This window comes from Phalacrocorax carbo, chromosome 1 (assembly GCF_963921805.1).
Source record: "Phalacrocorax carbo chromosome 1, bPhaCar2.1, whole genome shotgun sequence".
In the NCBI taxonomy this organism is placed as follows: domain Eukaryota; kingdom Metazoa; phylum Chordata; class Aves; order Suliformes; family Phalacrocoracidae; genus Phalacrocorax; species Phalacrocorax carbo.
Window position 1 is genome coordinate 206,732,208 of NC_087513.1, and position 18,434 is coordinate 206,750,641.

Sequence of the window (18,434 nt, forward strand, 5' to 3'; positions counted from 1 at the left end):
ACCGCCCCCCTCAGGAGAGGCCCCAGCCATGGTCTCCACCCGCCTGAGAACCAAGCCAGAAGGAACGTGGTGACTCAGATGGAGCCCCCCCAAAACACACAACTGCCCGGGTCTCTGGCTGCACGCAGTGCCTGAGCCTGGCGCTTGCGTCGGAGGGCAGCAGAGACAGCAGCTGCTTGCGGTGTCACCAGGTGGATGACCTACTCTGCCTGGTGGCAAGGCTGCAGGAAGAAGCGGAAAGGTTAAGGAGCACCAGGGAGTGTGAGAGGGAGACAGATCGGTGAAGCCACACCCTATCACCCCTGGGGCCAAGGCAGCGGATGGAAGCACTACAAGAAGCAGAGGATCCCCTACCCTCTTGCTATCAAGCAGAAGGAGGGAACCTAAGAGATGGGGTGGAATGGAAACAGGTCCCTGCTCAGGGCAGCAGGCGAATCCCCTCCTAGCCTCCCTCACCTTCCCAGCTGCCCTTACACAACAAATCCAGGGCTCTGGAACTTGAGGGCCAGGCAAATGAGGATGTAGGTGAAGGTCCATCTGGGGGGGGTGCCTAGGGAGAGTCAGTCAGCCCCACGCATTATGACCGCCTCTGTTAAGACGACAAGGAGGGTAATTTTTGTAGGCAATTCCCTTCTGAGGGGGTCAGAGGGTCCACTATGCTGACCAGACCCATCCCACAGGGAAGTCTGCTGCCTCCCTGGGGCCCGGGTCAGAGATGTTTCTGAGAAGCTTCCTGGTCTGGTACGACCCTCTGATTACTACCCACTATTGGTTGTGCAGGTGGGCAGTCATGAGGTTGTGGAGAGAAGCCCAAAAGTGATCAAAAGGGACTTCAGGGCACTGGGGTGACTAGTTGCAGGATCAGGAGTGCAAGTAGTGTTTTCCTCAATCCCATCAGTGGCAGGTAAGAACAACACTGAAAAGAACAGGAAAACTCATCTGATTAACATGTGGTTCAGGGGCTGGAACCATCGGTGGAATTTTGTTTTTTTTGATCATGGGGAGGTTTACATGGCACCGGGCCTGCTGGAGGCAAATGGATTTCACCTGTCTCAAAGGTGGAAAAGGATTCTTGCAAATGACTTGGCGGGGCTCATTGAGAGGGCATTAAACTAGGTTGAAAGGGGGGAGGGGATGTAGCCAGCCCCACCAGAGAGGAGCCTAGGGGTGGCGTGCCAGGGTTGGGGGTGAAACCAGTAGCCCAGCTCAAGTGCATCTACGCCAATGCACACAGCATGGGCAACAAACAGGAGGAGGTGGAAGCCATCGTGCAGTGGGATAGCTACGACGTCATTGCCATCACAGAGACATGGTGGGATGACTCTTACCACTGGAGTGCTGCAACGGATGGCTGTAAGCTCTTCAGAAGGGATAGGCAAGGAAGGAGAGGTGGTGGGGTGGCTCTGTATGTTAGGGAGTGCTTCAACTGCGTAGAGCTTAGCGACTTTGATGATAAGGCTGAGTGTTTATGGGTAAGGATGAGGGGGAAGGCCAACAAGGCAGATATCCTGCTGGGGGGTCTGTAATAGACCACCCAACCAGGATGAAGAGGTAGATGAGTGTTCTACAAGCAGCTGGAGGAGGTATCACAATCGGTTGCTCTTATTCTAGTGGGGGATTTCAATTTACCAGATGTTTGCTGGAAATACAACACAGCAGAGAAGAAACAGTCTAGGAGGTTCCTGGAGTGTGTGGATGATAACTTCCTGACACAGCTGGTAAGTGAACCTACTAGGGGAGGTGTCTCACTTGACCTCGTGTTCACAAAAAGAAGGACTGGTGGGAGGTGTGGTGGTCGGAGGCTGTCTTGGGCTTAGTGACCATGATATGATTGAGTTCTTGATTCTTTGTGAAGTAAGAAGAGTGGTCAGCAGAACCACTACCATGGACTACTGGAGGGCAGACTTTGGCCTGTTTGGGGCACTGGTTGGGAGAGTCCCTTGGGAGGATGCCCTGAAGGGCAAAGAGTCCAGGAAAGCTGGGCTTTCTTCAAGAAGGAAGTTTTGCAGGCACAGGATCAGGCTGTCCCCAAGTGCAGCAAGACGAACCAGTGCGGAAGACGACTGGCCTGCCTGAACATGGAGCTTTTGCTGACAATCAGGAAAAAAAGGCAAGTCTACCACTTCTGGAAGAAGGGGCAAGTAACAAAAGAAGAGTACAGAGACCTCGCCAGGTCTTGCTGGAAGAAAATTAGGCAAGCAAAAGCCCAGCTAGAACTCAACCTGGCCACTGCCGTAAGGGATAACAAAAAATGTTTTTACAAATATATCAACAACAAAAAGAGAATCAAAGAGAATCTCCGTCCTCTATTGGATGCTGAGGGGAACACTGCAACTGAAGATGAGGAAAAGGCTGAGGTATTAAATGCCTTCTTTGCCTCACTCTTTAACAGTAAGACCAGTTTTCCCCAGGGTATTCAGCCCCCTGAGCTGGAAGACAGGGACGGAGAGCAGACTACAACCTGCTGCTCCACTTGGACACTCACAAGTCAATGGGGCCGGATGGGATCCACCCAAGGGTACTGAGGGAACTGCCAGAGGAGCTCACCAAGCCACTCTCCATCATTTATCAGCAGTCCTGGTTAACAGGGGAGGTCCCAGATGACTGGAGGCTTGCTGATGTGACCCCCATCTACAAGAAAGGCCAGAAGGAGGATCTAGGGAACTACAGGTCTGTCAGCTTGACCTTGGTACCAGGGAAGGTTATGGAGTGATACATCTTGAGTGAGCTCACCAAGCATGTGCAGGACACCCAGGGGATCAGGCCCAGCCAGCACGGCTTCATGAAAGGCAGGTCCTGCCCAACCAACCTGATCTCTATGACCGGGTGACCCACCTAGTGGATGAGGGAAAGGCTGTGGATGTTGTCTGCCTGGACTTTAGCAAAGCCTTTCACACTGTCTCTCACAGCACCCTCCTAGAGAAGCTGGTGGCTCATGGCTTGGACGGGTGTGCTCTTCACTGGGTGAAAAACTGGCTGGATGGCCGAGCCCAGAGAGTGGTGGTGAACAGAGCTAAATCCAGTTGGCAGCAGGTCACAAGTGGGGTTCGCCAGGGCTCAGTTTTGGGGCCAGTCTTGTTTAATATCTTTATCAATGATCTGGATGAGGGGATTGAGTGCACCTTCAGTAAGTTTGCAGATGACACCACGTTGGGTGGGAGTGTCGATCTGCTGGAGGGTAGGAAGGCTCTGCAGAGGGACTTGGGCAGGCTGGGTCGATGGGCCGAGGCCAATTGTATGAGGTTTAACAAGGCTAAGTGCTGAGTCCTGCACTTGGGTCATAATAACCCCATGCAACACTACAGCCTTGGGGAGGAGTGGCTGGAAAGGTGCCGGTGGAGAAAAGCCTAGGGGTGCTGGTTGACAGCCGGCTGAACATGAGCGAGCAGTGTGCCCAGGTGGCCGAGATGCTTAGAGTAAATAGAGTGTTGTAATTCTAGGACACCCTCAGAATTCAAGCACTATTTTTCAGATTGCAGCACGGGTGAAGTTAGCAGGATAATATGGAAAAGTGTGGTAAATCTGAAACATTGCCCAAAATTATCATATCATCTCCTTTAGTGCAACTTGGTAAGTTTGTCACGCATTGCATCTGTGTTTATTTAAATATTTAAGATAAACGATGTAAGAACTGACAAAGATTCACAAGTATCTGAACATTTGCAATATTTTCCCAAGTGACCTTCTTACTGAAGGGATGCTGTACTTTGACTTTGAACTGTAGTGAAAGAAAGCTGGCACTGGCAGCCTACCAAATTAAACAACAAAAGTGAACCTTGATGTTGGCAATGCTTGACTGATAAGTCCCAGTATATAGAGATCTATATGCAAATATAGATCTTTTATTTTCATGAAGTGACAGAAAAAATATTTTACTTCAGCCAAGTTAATGATTCATGCTGGGAAAATTCCTGGTGGCTTTCTCAAATGTTTCTGGTATTTGAACTGTGCCGATAATTTCTATTTGAAGTATGAACCACCAACAGCACTTTTGACAGCTGCAGCATCTTCTGTAATCATATTTATTCTTCATCAAAGCTTAGAGAGAATCAACACACACCAGGCTTTTAACATTTTGTTACTCAACAGCTATGTTTTACAGATTCCAGTGGGGACCATCTAATGTTTCTGTGTTCATCACAGGTGTAGGAATCAAACTTGCAAACAGCAGTTTTGGGGTTTGAAGCATAGCTGTTGAATGCAATGGTCCTTTTACAATCCATGTTCTTAATTGGTCACATTGACAACACAGTTATCGTCTTCAGCCACACACCTCACGAACAACCCCAGGCACAAGTATATGCCAGCAGCCACCCAGCTGGAAAGCAGCTTGGCAAAAAAAGACCTGGGAGTCCTGGTGGGCACCAAGTTGAATGTGAGCCATCAATGGGCCCTTGTCGCAAAGGTGGCCAACGGTAACCTGGTCTGCATTAGACAAAGTATTGGCACCATGTCAAAGGAATTGATCTGTCCTTCCCCTCTGGTCAGCACCTGGAGTACGGCATCTGGTTCTGGTCTCCCCAGTACAAGAGAGGCATGGACATACTGGAGAGGGTCCAACAAAGGGCCACAAGGATAATTAAGGGGACTGGAGCACCTCTCCTGTGAGAAAGGGCTGAGAGAGCTGGGACTGATCAGCCTGGCAGCCTGGAGAACAGAAGGCTCAGGGGGGATCTTCTCAACATATATAAATACATGAGGGGAGGGTACAAAAAGGATACAGCCAGGCTCTTTTCAGTGGTGCCCAGTGGCAGGACCAGAGGCAGTGGGCACAAAATGAAACACAGAAGGTTCCCTCTGAACATCAGTAAACACTTTTTTTACTGTGAGGATGACAGCACTGGCACATTTCCCACGGAGACTGTGGAGCCTCCCTTTGTGGAGGTATTCAAAAGCTGTCTGGACAGGTCCAGGTGGCCCTGCTTGAGCAGGGTGTTGGACCAGACGACTTCAGAGGTCCCTTCTGACCTCAGCCATCCTGTGATTCTGTGATTCTATGAAATGCAATGGAAAATCAATCTCCAGACCTCCTTCCAAAAGACTTGTCATGGCAAAGAAAGGCAGGCTGTTCCACGCATAGCATGAAACTTCATAGCAAGAAGGTGTTACAGAACAGTCCCTGATTCCATGCGTGTCAAACTAACTCCTAAAAAACCTTAAGAGTCTCCCAGTCTATCAACTACATTTTTTTTAAGATGATGACCATTAAGATGCTGACTTTTTGACAGAAAAAGCAAAAATAGGAATCCTTGGAACTGGGCCATTACAGACCAGAACACTGAACATGAGGATTTGTGTGAAACGAAGCTCACGATCGTGACCAAGGAATTGGAAAGAGGTAAAGAGATATGTACATGTTTTCATGTCTGTGATGTAATGACAGAAGCTATTGCTTTTTGATATGCAGGTGAGCAATATGCTACCCAGGGTCTACTGAAATGCGGATGCCATACTCATATTCAAGGTGATTTCAAAATGTGCTTTTAGATATAAACTGGTGATACAAATCTTGGAGGAACGCCAATCATTTGCCCATCAGACAGAATTATAGTCTAAAGACAGGCAGATGGCAACATAATTGAGGTCTACCAATGGCTCATTAGAACATCATACAAAGTAAGCACCTTGTACTTAGTACCTGAATAAAAGTTAAAATACAAACTGTTATAAGAAGCAGAAGTAAAAAAACAGTCAGATGTACGCAGAAGGGTTTTCAGTGTCCTAGTATGTCTGCAGTTCTGGTGTCCTCATAAACAAATGAACATAGATCTAGAAAAGACAGAGGAAGGGGACAGGAATGATCAAAAGCATGGGATGGCTTCCCTGTGAGGGGGAGATTAAATAGACTAGGACTCTTCAACCTGGAAAACAGATAGGAAAGAGAGTATGACAGTGATCTGTAAGACCAAGAATGACTTAAAGAAGGTAAATACAATAATTAATTTTACATTACAAAACTAGGGGTTATCAGATGAATATCAGGTAGCAGGCTCAAAAGGCACACTTTTTGCACAATGCATAATTAGAGTACAGGACTCACTGCCACTGGATGGTCTGGAAGCCAAACATAAAGGATCACCAAAAAAAGGTTGCACGAAGAAATAGAAGAAAAGTCCCTCAAGACCTGAGCAGTCCAAAAACTAAAGCTAGCTGACATCTTTGTGGAGGGACTGTATACTGAAAGAGTATTTCTATATATTTACTCTGTTCTTATATTTTTTTCTCCCAAAGAAGTATGGAAATTTAGCTAGAGATTAATCTTGGATTTGGACAGACCTAGCAGAGCATCTATTATAAGGAGCATTTAAGTAGACAAAAATTCCTGAAAATGGCCCTTAAAGATTCCGGGGCTAGCTTTTAATAACAAAATTAAAACTGTAAGAAGCTGGGTATTGTACTTCATCTGGCTTTGTTTTGAACCAAAAAACCAACATGAGTTGAATCCATGATTTCTGAGAGGCAAGCCATATATGCTATTCAGAATATGAAGCCGAGAGTAAATAAGCATTTGGTGTCTGCAATATTCACATCATCAAGTAATTTTGCACTGATGGATGGATGACTAGAATAGAACCAGATGTTTGCATTAAAGCAAATACTTATATTCTTACCAATGAGGAACAAAATGCATATTACAAAATCATTAATAACCATCACATTATAGTATCTCCTGTGTTTTCTGAACATTCATTGATCACCACTTGTTACTCAGATACTTGATATAATTTTTGGAGCATATTAGAAAAATCTCTCTAAACACATAGGGAACCTCTTCCCTGAAGAAGGAACTTTGATGCAAATCATGGGAAGTAGTAGAAACAAATTGTTTTCCTCTGGGTAGGAAGTGAGATAAAGATGTATTACATCCTTAAAGCCTTTTCAACACCTACATGGGATTTACTATGAGCCAGGTCGTGAAGTGCAATGACAAGGTAGAATGAATGAACACTCTTAACTGAATACAAATTTTGAATATACATTAATGATCTCATACACTTTTCTGAACAAACTTTGGCATTGCTAGAAACAATGGAGAATAAAAAATACCTGTGAACATAAAGAAAATAGATATACACTGTGTAAAGGCTTGACACAAACATTGTAACTAGTGAGCCATTTCCTTAAATTGATAGCCTGCAATCACAGATTGCCTACTGAGAACCCTTTTCCAAAATAAATTTGAGGAAGCCAAGCTCAGTTACATGGCTCTTTTGTTTAAAGAAAGTTTGGACAAGCATGGTACCTGGAAAGAAACATAGATTTGACAACTGAAAAAGGAATGTCTTCCCCATTAGAACTTATTCATTGTAGATAGTGAATTAATGATGCCTGTCTGAAGATGACTGAAGGTTCTGAGAGGCTTCAGAAGATTCTTGCATTTCTCCTGTGTAGAAAAAGACAAATTATTTTATTACACATTCTCATTGCAAAACAGTTCTGTTTTAGGAAACCAACAGCTGGGAACTTTATTACTTAAGTCAAATCAGCCATAGATATAGGGAGAACCTTGAAAATTTTGATGAAAAAATACTGATGGATTATTCTGGGAGCAACTAACATGAAAGATAGGTTAAAGGGTGGGTGCCAGGTTAGTGGAAGATCAGTCTCCAAGTTTCAAAATTCACAATAGACTAAGCTTGCTGGGAGAAGGTTCCACTGAAGGGTGATCCTTTTAGGCTAGACAGTGTAACTTCAGTTGAAAATCCTTCAGAGCATTATGTCTTTCTTTAAGATAGGACAACATCCCTTTCCTTCCCCCCTGCCTGTCCTTAATCAGCCCTATATAAGGGTTTTCAAACATGAAAATAAAAGTTCATGGAATTATAGGAGTTTTTACTGTACAAGTCTAAAATCCTTAATTTCAGAGGAAAGATATAGAGAGTAAGGATTCTGAGTATTTCTTCAGAGTGACCTTGAACTCTGATTGCAACTTTATTTACACAGTATAGTTGAAACCTGTTTTAACACCTTGACACATTTGATTTCCAAAGATTAAAAAAAAAAAAAAAAGCGATTACAGGAAATAGTGCTTTATTTTAATATGGATGAAAACATTTACTTATAAGCAAGGAACTTCTAAATCCATGCTGTTTCGCATTGTTTCACTATCTGCATTTCCCTGACATTTATTTTGCTTATTGGTGAAGCTGTTAAGAAATCGTATTCTTACCTACAAGAGTGCGCAGAGAAGATGCAGTGTTCTTGTGGAATCCACAAAACGTGTAACATCAGTCTCAGGAAGTGAGTAATTTGATTTGATACAATTAGTTACAGATAACACTTCCTATTAGTAACTCTTTTTCCAACGGCTGGTCCATCATTAACTATAGACATCATTAACTATGATTCTCACAAATATCCTTTTTGAACCTTTTTTTGTTTCACATAGGGAAAATAATTTGAACTTGTTGAAGCTGATCGGCTTTCAGGGGGCCAAACTGCAAATCCCCGACAAGCTGAGCTGTCAAGCACTGCTGAACCCTTTACGCCCACCCTTGTTTTCCATCTTTGGTTATTAAATATGGCTCTATGCTTGCAGCACCCTCTCCAAAGCTGGGCTCCCCAGCTCTGCAGAGGGCTGCAGATGTCAGCAGGGCTTTATGGGGCTGTCAGACCTGGGGCTGCAGCAGCCCCATGGAGCAATGCTAATTCCCCTGAGGCTGCCTGTGCTGCTCTAGGAGCAGCTGCTCCTGAAAGGCTCTGAAGGAAAAAATAAGGATACAGGTAATTTGATAGCACTGGAGGGCAAACACAAATTATCCAGTGTTTCACAACTGTATGAGCTGTTGCTCATGGTGAGTGACTCACCGTGGGCTCCGTCTCAGGCCCTGCCAATCTCTCCGATGGCCGATCGCAAGGGGAGGCTGGGGGTCCTGCATCCTGTTGCAGGGAAGCCACGCACAGTGTTGCGTTATTGGTAGGACTCTGACGAAAGGCTAGGGAGAGACTCTACCATTGAGTCTCAAGGTTCAGACAGGACCCCCTTGCTTTCTAAACTCCTTCTCCAAGAGCAGTCTAGGTGCGGCTAAGTCCAGTCTTAGTCTCAGACTTGGTCAACAGTTTATTTTCTAAGGGTTGTAAAAGTAACCACTCATCAGAGTATTTGTTGTTAGTAACTAATCTGCCAGATGCCCCAGCCAGTCACGTTCAATGAAAACAATAACGGCTAGATTAATGAATAGTACAAGTTATTAAACCAACAGATACACAGGTTCTTTGGATTACCAGTGATAAGATTGCTGGTTACAAGACACACATAAATACCAAAGATAAGAGTACACTACTAGGCTACAAGTATGCAAAACAAACATGAAGCGACTCCAATATGAAGCAAAGCAAGTCTAATACATTAGGGATTTAAAGTCACTCTGTAGCGGTTTCCAATCTTACCCGAAGGTGCCCCAGTGGAGGGGAAGAGAGGCTCAGCCCGTCAACTGGTCCCAAAAGTCAAAGTGGTACGTGATGGTATCTTCCCTAACACCCTCTTTCTCTTCACACATTTCATACTATTTTTTATCTTTCAGGTGGAGCTGGAGTGACTCTAGTCATACATACCTTTACTATGATTGGTGTAAAATTTCCTCACTTTATTTTTAAAAGTGTAGACTAGAAGAAATTCAAAGCGCATTGTCAGTGAGGGGTGGTCACACCTTAGAGGCAGGTAACTTTTGGGATGGAGGTGTGTTTTGGTATTATAATGATATTATAATGAGCAAAGTTCACCAGAAGGACGGCATTTTGTCAAAAGTATGACGGACTGTTGGCCCAGGGTGGCAAATATGCAGTGTACCAGCTCCACGGTACCTCGAGTTCCCATTTAACACAGAGCCTGGCCGCGGTGCCTCCACACTGCTCCACCCTCCAGACAACTCCTCTTAGAGTCAGGACGCCAGGTTCTCCTGACATTGCTGACACCTAAGGTTACTAGGGAACTTCCGTGGAACGGATTCCTCGCATATCAACAGCACTCCACCTTGAAAGCTTCTTCAGTGCAGTACCTTTTCTGAAAACGTACGTTTAATTTCTGAGTCACCTCCAGCAGTTATTCCATACATGGCACAGCCGGGCTGGGGTGCCCAGGGGGCAGAGGGCACCTCTGCCGAGAGGTTCCTGTGGGGAGCCTGCTGCAACGGAGATCGCTGGCGAGGCTGGCCCACCGCGCCTGGCCCGGGCAGGGACAGGCCCTGCGCACACGTACTACACATACACATACACACACATATATATACTCTTGTATATTAAAGGATTGATGCTTAACAGGGCACAAAGCAGTGGGGCTGCTGCTGCACACAGAGGAAAGCGCGGGACATAACTATGCAGGCGTCAAGGAGCGCAGCATGACTGCCCGCCGCACACCCAGCCCGGAGGACCAACACCCACTCTGCCCCACCGCACGTCTTGTCTTTCCGCCTGGTGTCTATGGTTGGCTCCCGGTCGGCGCAGCCCGCTGGGCGGGGCGCATGCGCAGCGCCTCGCCGTGCCGGGCGGCTCCACACCGGCGGAAGGGCGAGCGGAGCGGCGGCGGGGAGATGGACGGCGCCGGCAGGGAGGAGTTGGGTGAGGCGCGCCGTGCGGCCTGGCGGCGGGAGCGGCCGAGGGGCAGCGGGACGGCGGCTCGCCGCGGGGCGGAGAGGAGGGAACGTGAGCGTGAAGAGCGCCCGGCCAACTTCGCCCCCCCTCCCTTGGAGGAAGAATGGTTCAGCCCGCGGGGGATGCGCTGGAGCGCTCACGCCTCGAGGCGGGCGGGACGAACCATCCCACCGGCGGGGGGGTGGGCCCTCTGCGGCCGCCCTTCTGCGTCAGGCGGCGGCCCGGGGCTGCCCAGCGCAGCCCAGCCCAGCGCAGCGCTAGTCGTGCGGGGAGGTTCAGGAAATGGTTTCTCTTTGCATCGTTAGGGGATGCTCTTATCTTCGATGCAAGGTTGTGCGGTGTTTGGGGGGTGTGTGTGCTGGTGTCCTGGCTGTATTTACTGCAGATTGCTCTTCGGACCTTTAAATCCGGGTGTGGGAGGGCGCGCGTCTGTTCACCCCTTCATTTGTCCACCCATAGACAGACGAGAGAACTTGTAACAGCTTTAGGTATAAAGTAAAGCTGATTCTGGACTGAAAGTCTCATCTGGAAGCTGTGTTCCCCTGTGATCTCGCGTCGGGGTTTGCTGTCCCGGCGGCTGCTCCACCCCGCAGCGAGGGACCGCCGCCTCCCGCCCGACGGTGGCGGGGAGAAGTTTTAGTCGTGGTGGGTTTTTTTTTTTCCTAAGGTTCACAGATCTGACAGTTTCTCTATTAGAAACCTCAGAACCGGATTTTTTTTAATGGGCTTACCTGTTTAAAAATACAGATCAACACTTGGTAAGGTTGCAGAAGTTTTTTACATGGTTTGGTCCTATTGAACGCCTAATAAAATTTAAATCTTACCAGTGTGTCATCAGGTGAAAGTGTGTTAATCATGTAGAAATGTGTAACTTGGTCTAGACAGGACAGTGGGTTATTTAAGACTAACGTCTTTCCAAGTAAATGATCCATTGTGTGTTGGGGTAAAAGCACTCCTCATAAAAGCGCATAAGGAACTATGGAGACCTGTGTACGCTTTGGTTCAATAATTCAGGCGTCTCATTTTATTAACCTTCTGAATTTGACAGTTACGATGCAAAAGCAAACAATTCTTCCTGCTTACTGAGTAGCATTTGTTTAGAAATAACAATTCTCAAGATTTATAGATTCTATCATAATATTAAGTTACAGTCTGTAATGAAGCAAAATAAATGACACGAAGATATATTTTCCAAAGAAAAATAGTGATTTGAATAACTGCACCAAGCATGGCTTTAAAGTTCTTGAAAAACAAACACAACAAAAGCTAATGCTAACTTTTACTATTCTGGAAAATGTAATTATTAGTATTTAATAAGATTTTTTTTAAACCAGATAAGTTTTACTTTCTAATTTTCATTCTGGAAAACATATTTGAGGTTTTTGTTTGTTTGTTCTTATGTCTTGTATTCAGAAGGAGTTGAGGTAGTGGAAAATAAAAAGGGAGCTGACTTGCATATGGATGAATAGGATTATCTGCTAACTCCCCCTTGAACTAGAAAAGCTACAGAAGTTTTTCAGTCTTGACAAGCGTGCCCTTAGCACCACCATTCACGGTCACCTTGTGTTGATCCCTAATTTCTTTGGCGGTTGGGGAAGCATGTGATTGTGTAACGTGGCAGATCTTGCCTGATTCACGTGTGTTTGGTGGACAATGCTGTTCTTCACAGTTTGCCTTCTGGAGAAATGCTGGGAAGGTTATTTTTAGGCTGAAGTTTGGGGAGTGGAGAAACAGGTATTTCTTTCTGTGGTTGGGGGAGTAACTGAGAGTTATACTGTGAGCTGCTTACTGAGCCAGCTGCAGATTCTGAAAATAATTAGTGACAATGTTGTCTTTGTAACTGATTTTTTTCTTGAGAGCCCTCGTTCAGAATGCTGAACTGAGAAGCTCTGCTATTCAGAGACTCGATCACTAATCTTGTCCTGTAAGAGCAGCCACAGGCTTGGTTAGGTGACGGAGGCTCTGGGCACGCCCTCTGGATCATGAGTACGGTGTTCTAAAGCCTGTGAGAAAATATTAGTGTAAAACCATATTTTAGGCTCGGGTGAAGATTGTGTGGTTCAATTTTTCTCTTTTATACAGCAGTCAAAACAGCTGCTTATTACATTGAATCTGTATCCTTGTTAGAGAGGCACTAGGTCACCCTCTATTTAATATAAATAAACACATTTCACAGGACTGTGAATCTTGTGCTGTGTTTCTGGCCATGTTAGTGTGTTCTTGTGTAGGACCTGACTGAGTGGTGAAGTATCTACAAGACCCCTTTTGCCTACTGTTTTTTGTCAAGCATTGAATATACATGTGAAGTGGTGCTCTGACAAGATCTGTATGTTCCTCCTCCCCCAGGTCTTTTTATGCTTATAAGTAAAATCCTGTTCTTTCTATTCAATGACATTGACTTCAAAACCCTCAAGAAAAAAAAAAAACAAAACAGATCACACTGCTAAATTGGATTTGGAAAAGGGATTTTAGATAGGAGGTTGTCTGGGAGGTGACATTCTCCAAAGGAACAATGGGAGATTGTATTTGTCTTTGTTTTTAGCATCTCCTTGGCCTTTAACTTGCTGTGCAGCCCTGGTGAACTGCTTCATCCTTTTGCCTCTGTTTCACCCATAAACTGAAAATGATGGAATTAGTTTTATCCCTTGTGGTTCTGAGAGGTTTGGTTAATTTTGGAAGTGTTAATTGCTTGAGCAGTACAGAAAAATTAACTAAAGGTCTTGGTGCAAATTCATTTCTTTGCAAAGCTTTTGAACTAAAGGTTTACTTGAGTATGGTATAAAAGCTTTAGAATTAAGTACATTTAATAACAGTTCAAGGGTTTCTTTGGTAGTATGTCCATAAAAGTTGGCAAGATGCTGGCAAATTCTAGGAGGTAGAAAAATACACTGGAAGATACAAAACTGGAAATAGTGGTCATAACAATTTAAACACTACAGATTTAATCTTGCTATGTAACTGTGGTTGGCTAGCGATTGAAATTCTTCAGAGGTCTTTGAGCATACAGTGTCAACATTTATGGATGATTATAGCATGATGTGTAGCTGTAGTGAATCAGTGATTTATCTCTCTAGTGGGTTAAGGAACCATTTTAACATTGCAGTGGTAATTCTGGGAGAAGATGAAGTGCACTTTGTGTTGCCTTACTTGATAGTAGCAGTACTTGCAGAGCATTTTGGCATCCTGCTTACATGGGTGTTCACAGAAGAAAGCAGAAACAGTGATAAATGTTGTTAAAGACTGTTAAAGACAATCTGAAGACAGCATTTGATCTGAAAACTTTTTGTGTTGGCATGATGAGAAAAAAATTTAATATTAGCTGAAGGCTGAAAATTGGCTGGTACTTTGGCCAAGTAAAAACAAGAGCATGTGTAGAAATTAATTTCCTCATTCTTAGTTGTGCTGAATAAAGATGATGCAAAATTTTCAGTGAATCCTGTGACTGAGCACTGGATTGTATCGTTAATAGTGTACAGTGTTTGGATGCAGTCTGGACAGCTTGGTGGAGCATGGACCTAAGGTAGGCTGAGGTGTGCTCTGCACAACGTGCTTTGTGCGATAGCAGGCGGCCAGCTTCACCTCGATTCAGGTGTGGCATGTGTATGCTGGTCTTGTAGCTGGAGTTTGAGATCATATTTAAACTGCACATATTGGACCTTTCTAGGAAGAAATCAAAGTCAAAGTGCATATTCCATGCCAATTTTCTGGCAGTGACTGGACTTTCCAGAATAATTTCTGGCTAGGTCCAAGTATGCAAAGCACTTGCTTTTCTATTTTGTGATTATGTGTCTGCTTTATGGGGCAGAGAAAGCTCAGGGTTTCTTGCCAGGTGCCTTGCTCTAGACCACAAATTTGGATGTATTAAATTGGGATGTTACACAAATCTGGATGTCAGTGTGAGTTTGGACTGTGCAGTAGCTACATAGCCACAGTATTCCGACAGTAGGGATCTATTACCAAATGAAAACCCATGCTTAGAAAGTTGCGTGATCCAAATCTTGTATTATGTCCCAGTATCATTACTGTTAATGGATTCACATGTTTTATGCCAAAGCTATACAGCAGTTGTGGGATAAAGGAGGAATGATGGGGAAAAGAGGCAATTCAAGAGCATTTCTATGGCTACAGTAGTGACCAAATAGCATTGTTGGAGTGTTTTATATAATGCAGTGTTTTAGGGTAACCTGTAGTAAGCGTAGTTACCACAATATGGGTTGGTGCTTACTGTTGTCACCCATGTTTTAAATCTCTTCTAGTAGAATTTATTCTCAAATGAGCTGTTACGTTAGAATAGGATCAACGAACTGCCAGCTTGAGTGTACAGATAGGAAGCGGATATTGTGAGGTCTAATTTAAGCTATTTCTGAGAACATGGGTAAATAGTCAAACTAATCTACTCCAGTCCCCTCTGTATCTGTTGCCCAGGACCAGTATCCTAAAGGATGGCTGAAGAGATTTCAAGGGATTGTTATCATGGTTACGTACTGGTCCCACAAAGCAAAAGATGTACATAAATGGATGTAGATTTTAAAGGGTTATTGTTCTGTGGAGTCTTACAAGCAAAGTGTTCTACTGGGTGCTTGGTCTAAAATCAGATTCTTTCACTCCGGATTTAATTTCTTCAGAAGTCGTCTTAGATTTCTACTGTTTTTTGTTGCGCTGACCTGCAAATATATGTTAGAGATTTAGCCTATAGCAGTAGACAAAATATCTAAGACTTACTATGACCTATAAACATAAAGCACATTTAACTATAATTTGCGTTGTACAGGATAGTATATTTAACAATAGTAAGTTCAAATGTGTTGCGTTGAATCCTGCTTTTAAAAAAAAGAATTTCTTTATTGCCAGGCATATGCTCAGACAAATGTCTGCCTAATAACTGGGTTAAAATAAATGCCTCTCATCTGGTAAAAAAGGCCAGTCATAGAAGATAATTAATTAATCCTCCTACTGTGCTCTAGTTTTGTGTTATTTTGCTGCTGTCGTGACCATCTACCCCCTCAGAGAAAAGCTGGTGGGAGTGGTCTTGGAGCTTTGGAAGGCCTGGTTGTGTTTTTGAGATACAGTAGGTGAATGGTTTTTTCTTTTTCTTTTAAGGATTATCAATTTGATTAGCATTTGAGAAGTTGAAGTACAGCGGTGTGGTAAACTAATAGCAATAAAATCAGTTACATAATGCAAATTCTGTGCAATGAACATTGGCAAAGATTGTATCTGTAAAAAGAAGCATATAGAGGTGTTTGCTTTCACTGAATGCAGCTTTAAAATTTTTTAGTGGGACATTTGGGGAGAATCACCTTCTTTCTCTGTGGTCAAATAGACCCATTTCAATATTTAAGTAAGGTGAAATCTTCCCTTGTCTCTGGAACAGCCGGTGCTACATTCTTCACATAAGGAAATTCCCTGTAAAAACATTGTTTTGACACTTACCAGCTTGGCACATGAATGTTGTCTGGCTGCTGCTTAGCTGTATTTAAAAGCAGAATGTTTAAAGAAACGACTAAGATCCTGCCATTCTATTAACTTTTATTGACATTCAAGTCTTCATTCATTTCAACCTGTAGACCAGCGATGGTGGACAGGTTAGCATGAGTGTACTGAAAGCAGAATGTAGGTAACTGTAATGTGTAGCAGAAAGTGGTATGTGTGCCAAAACCTTTCAGTTCTTGCATGTAGTGACTACAGCATAGCAGCTGCTCCTTTCAAATAGGAGGTTCCATGCTATGAGGGTTCAAGTTTTATATGAAATGTATGGCTGTGCACATTGAGCCGCTTTGTAAATAAAACTTTAATGTGGCTTTTCAAAGTTAGTATTTTTTATGATGCATTCCTTTTCTGTCATTATCAGTGATGGCTCACGGCTTTCAGCTGGGAAGGCAATTGAGTATGAAATTGGGATGTTCTATTGCATAAGTGGTACTAATAAAATAGCAGAATGGTCTTGGAAAACAGATACTAAAAAATATGTAACTTATACCTCCCCAGGATTTGGAAATAAATATTCAAACAGCCATGGTAAACAAACGTGCTGATTTTGACTGGGATACAGTTAAATTTTTTCCATAGTAGCTAATATCGGCCTATGCTTTGGATTTGTGCTGGAAACAGTGTTGATAATTCAGGGATGTTTTAGTTACTGCTGAGCAGGGCTTACACAGAGCCAAGGTCTTTTCTGCTTCTCACCCCACCCCACCAGTGAGTGGGCTGGGGTTGCATAAGGGGTTGGGAGGGGGCACAGCCGGGACAGCTGACCCAAACTGACCAAAGGGATATTCCACACTGTATGACGTCATGCTCAGCATAGAAAGCTGATGGAAGAAGAAGGAAGGGGGGGACGTTTGGAGTGATGGTGTTTGTCTTCCCAAGTAACCGTTACGCGTGATGGAGCCCTGCTTTCCTGGACACGGCTGAACACCTGCCTGCCCATGGGAAGGAGTGAATGAATTCCTTCTTTTGCTTTGCTTGCATGTGCTGCTTTTGCTTTACATATTAAACTGTCTTTATCTCAACCCCTGTATTTTCTCACTTTTACTCTTCCAATTCTCCCCCCCATCCCAGTGTAGGGGAGTGAATGAGCGGCTGTGTGGTGCTTGGTTGCCAGCTGGGATTAAACCATGACAGCATATTTAGACATAATTTTTACCCTGAAAGGACAGTCAGGTGTTTTACCCAAGTAGCTTAAGTTAAACAGTGGGGGCTATATTAAATTCACTGTTGCTTTCATTTCTGGTTAAGATGATTGTGTAGTGTAGAAGACCTTGCAGTGATGGAGGAGTACAACTACGCTTGAAGAGGTCTCAAGTTGAAATAAGAGCACATGCTTACAGTTGTTCTTGCTTGTGAGAGACTGTGTGCTGTGCTGTAGTTCAGAGATCTCTGTTGTGATTTTTGCGGTTTTATGGGTCTTCCTGAATCTTGAGATGCAGACTATCTGGAGAAAGGTTCAAGTACAGAACAGCATAGAGCAAAAGGCATAAGGAGAAGTGGTAAAGAAGATTTAATAGACCTTTTATACTGTATGCAGAAAAAATGAGTAGTTACAAGGCTGAGAGGAGATGTAAGGTTGTGGAAGCAAATGCATGAGGTGAAAACAATCAAACACAAGTATTTATGTAGTGTTTTGATATGGAGATAACTTAGTGGATCCAGCAGAGAATGCCTTGATGAAAAAGAAGAACATGCTGTAAAAGTTGTGCATGCTTGAGGATCGTTTGTCTGGCAAATCATTTAAGTGAAAACTCAAAAAATAGCATGAGGACAAAATATTCCATCGCAAAAATTCAAGACCCGTAAAGGTTAGTGTATGCGACTTATGCGTAGCTGTACTTTTCACTTATGGAGGGGAACTTTTACTTTCTGTGTTCTAGTAGGACATCATTGGAAATGCAAAATCTCTCCTCATGCAAACTTTAAAAAAGTGATATGATAGTGCTGTTGCCTTAGGAAGTGATATGAAATTGCTGCCATACAGGATCTTCCTCTGCTCTGCTCCCATGAGACCCCATCCTGAGTATGAGTACTGCATCCTGCTCTGGGGCCCCCATCGCAACACAGGCATGGACCTGTTAGAGCGGGTACAGAGGAGGGTCCTGGCAATGGTCCTGTGAAGAAAAGCTGAGAGGGTTGGAGTTGTTCAGCCTGGAGAAGAGAAGGCTTCGGGGAGATCCTTATTGCCGCCTTTTAATACTTAAAGGGGCTTATAAGAAAGATGGAGAGAGTCTTTTTACCAGGGCTTGTAGTGACAGGAGAAGGGACAAGGGTTTTAAACTGAAAGAGGGTAGGTATAGGTGGACGTAAGGAAGACTTTTTTTTTATGATGAAGGTGGTGAGGTACTGGAACA

The 18,434-nt window shown here is 44.1% G+C and overlaps 1 protein-coding gene across 3 annotated transcripts in view; it reads left to right on the forward strand.

Moving 5' to 3' along the window:
- The first annotated feature begins 10,458 nt into the window (after positions 1-10,458).
- Positions 10,459-18,434, forward strand: part of SLC36A4 (solute carrier family 36 member 4) — a 120,792-nt gene continuing 112,816 nt past the window's right edge. For 2 of the 3 annotated variants that reach the window (XM_064441377.1, XM_064441379.1), the window contains exon 1: positions 10,459-10,557. In XM_064441377.1, the coding sequence (XP_064297447.1) occupies positions 10,461-10,557 (97 nt within the window). In that variant the 5' untranslated portion in view covers positions 10,459-10,460. Of the gene's footprint in view, positions 10,558-10,764; positions 10,921-18,434 lie in introns of those variants that run through there. The other variant, XM_064441378.1, reaches the window with a different exon arrangement.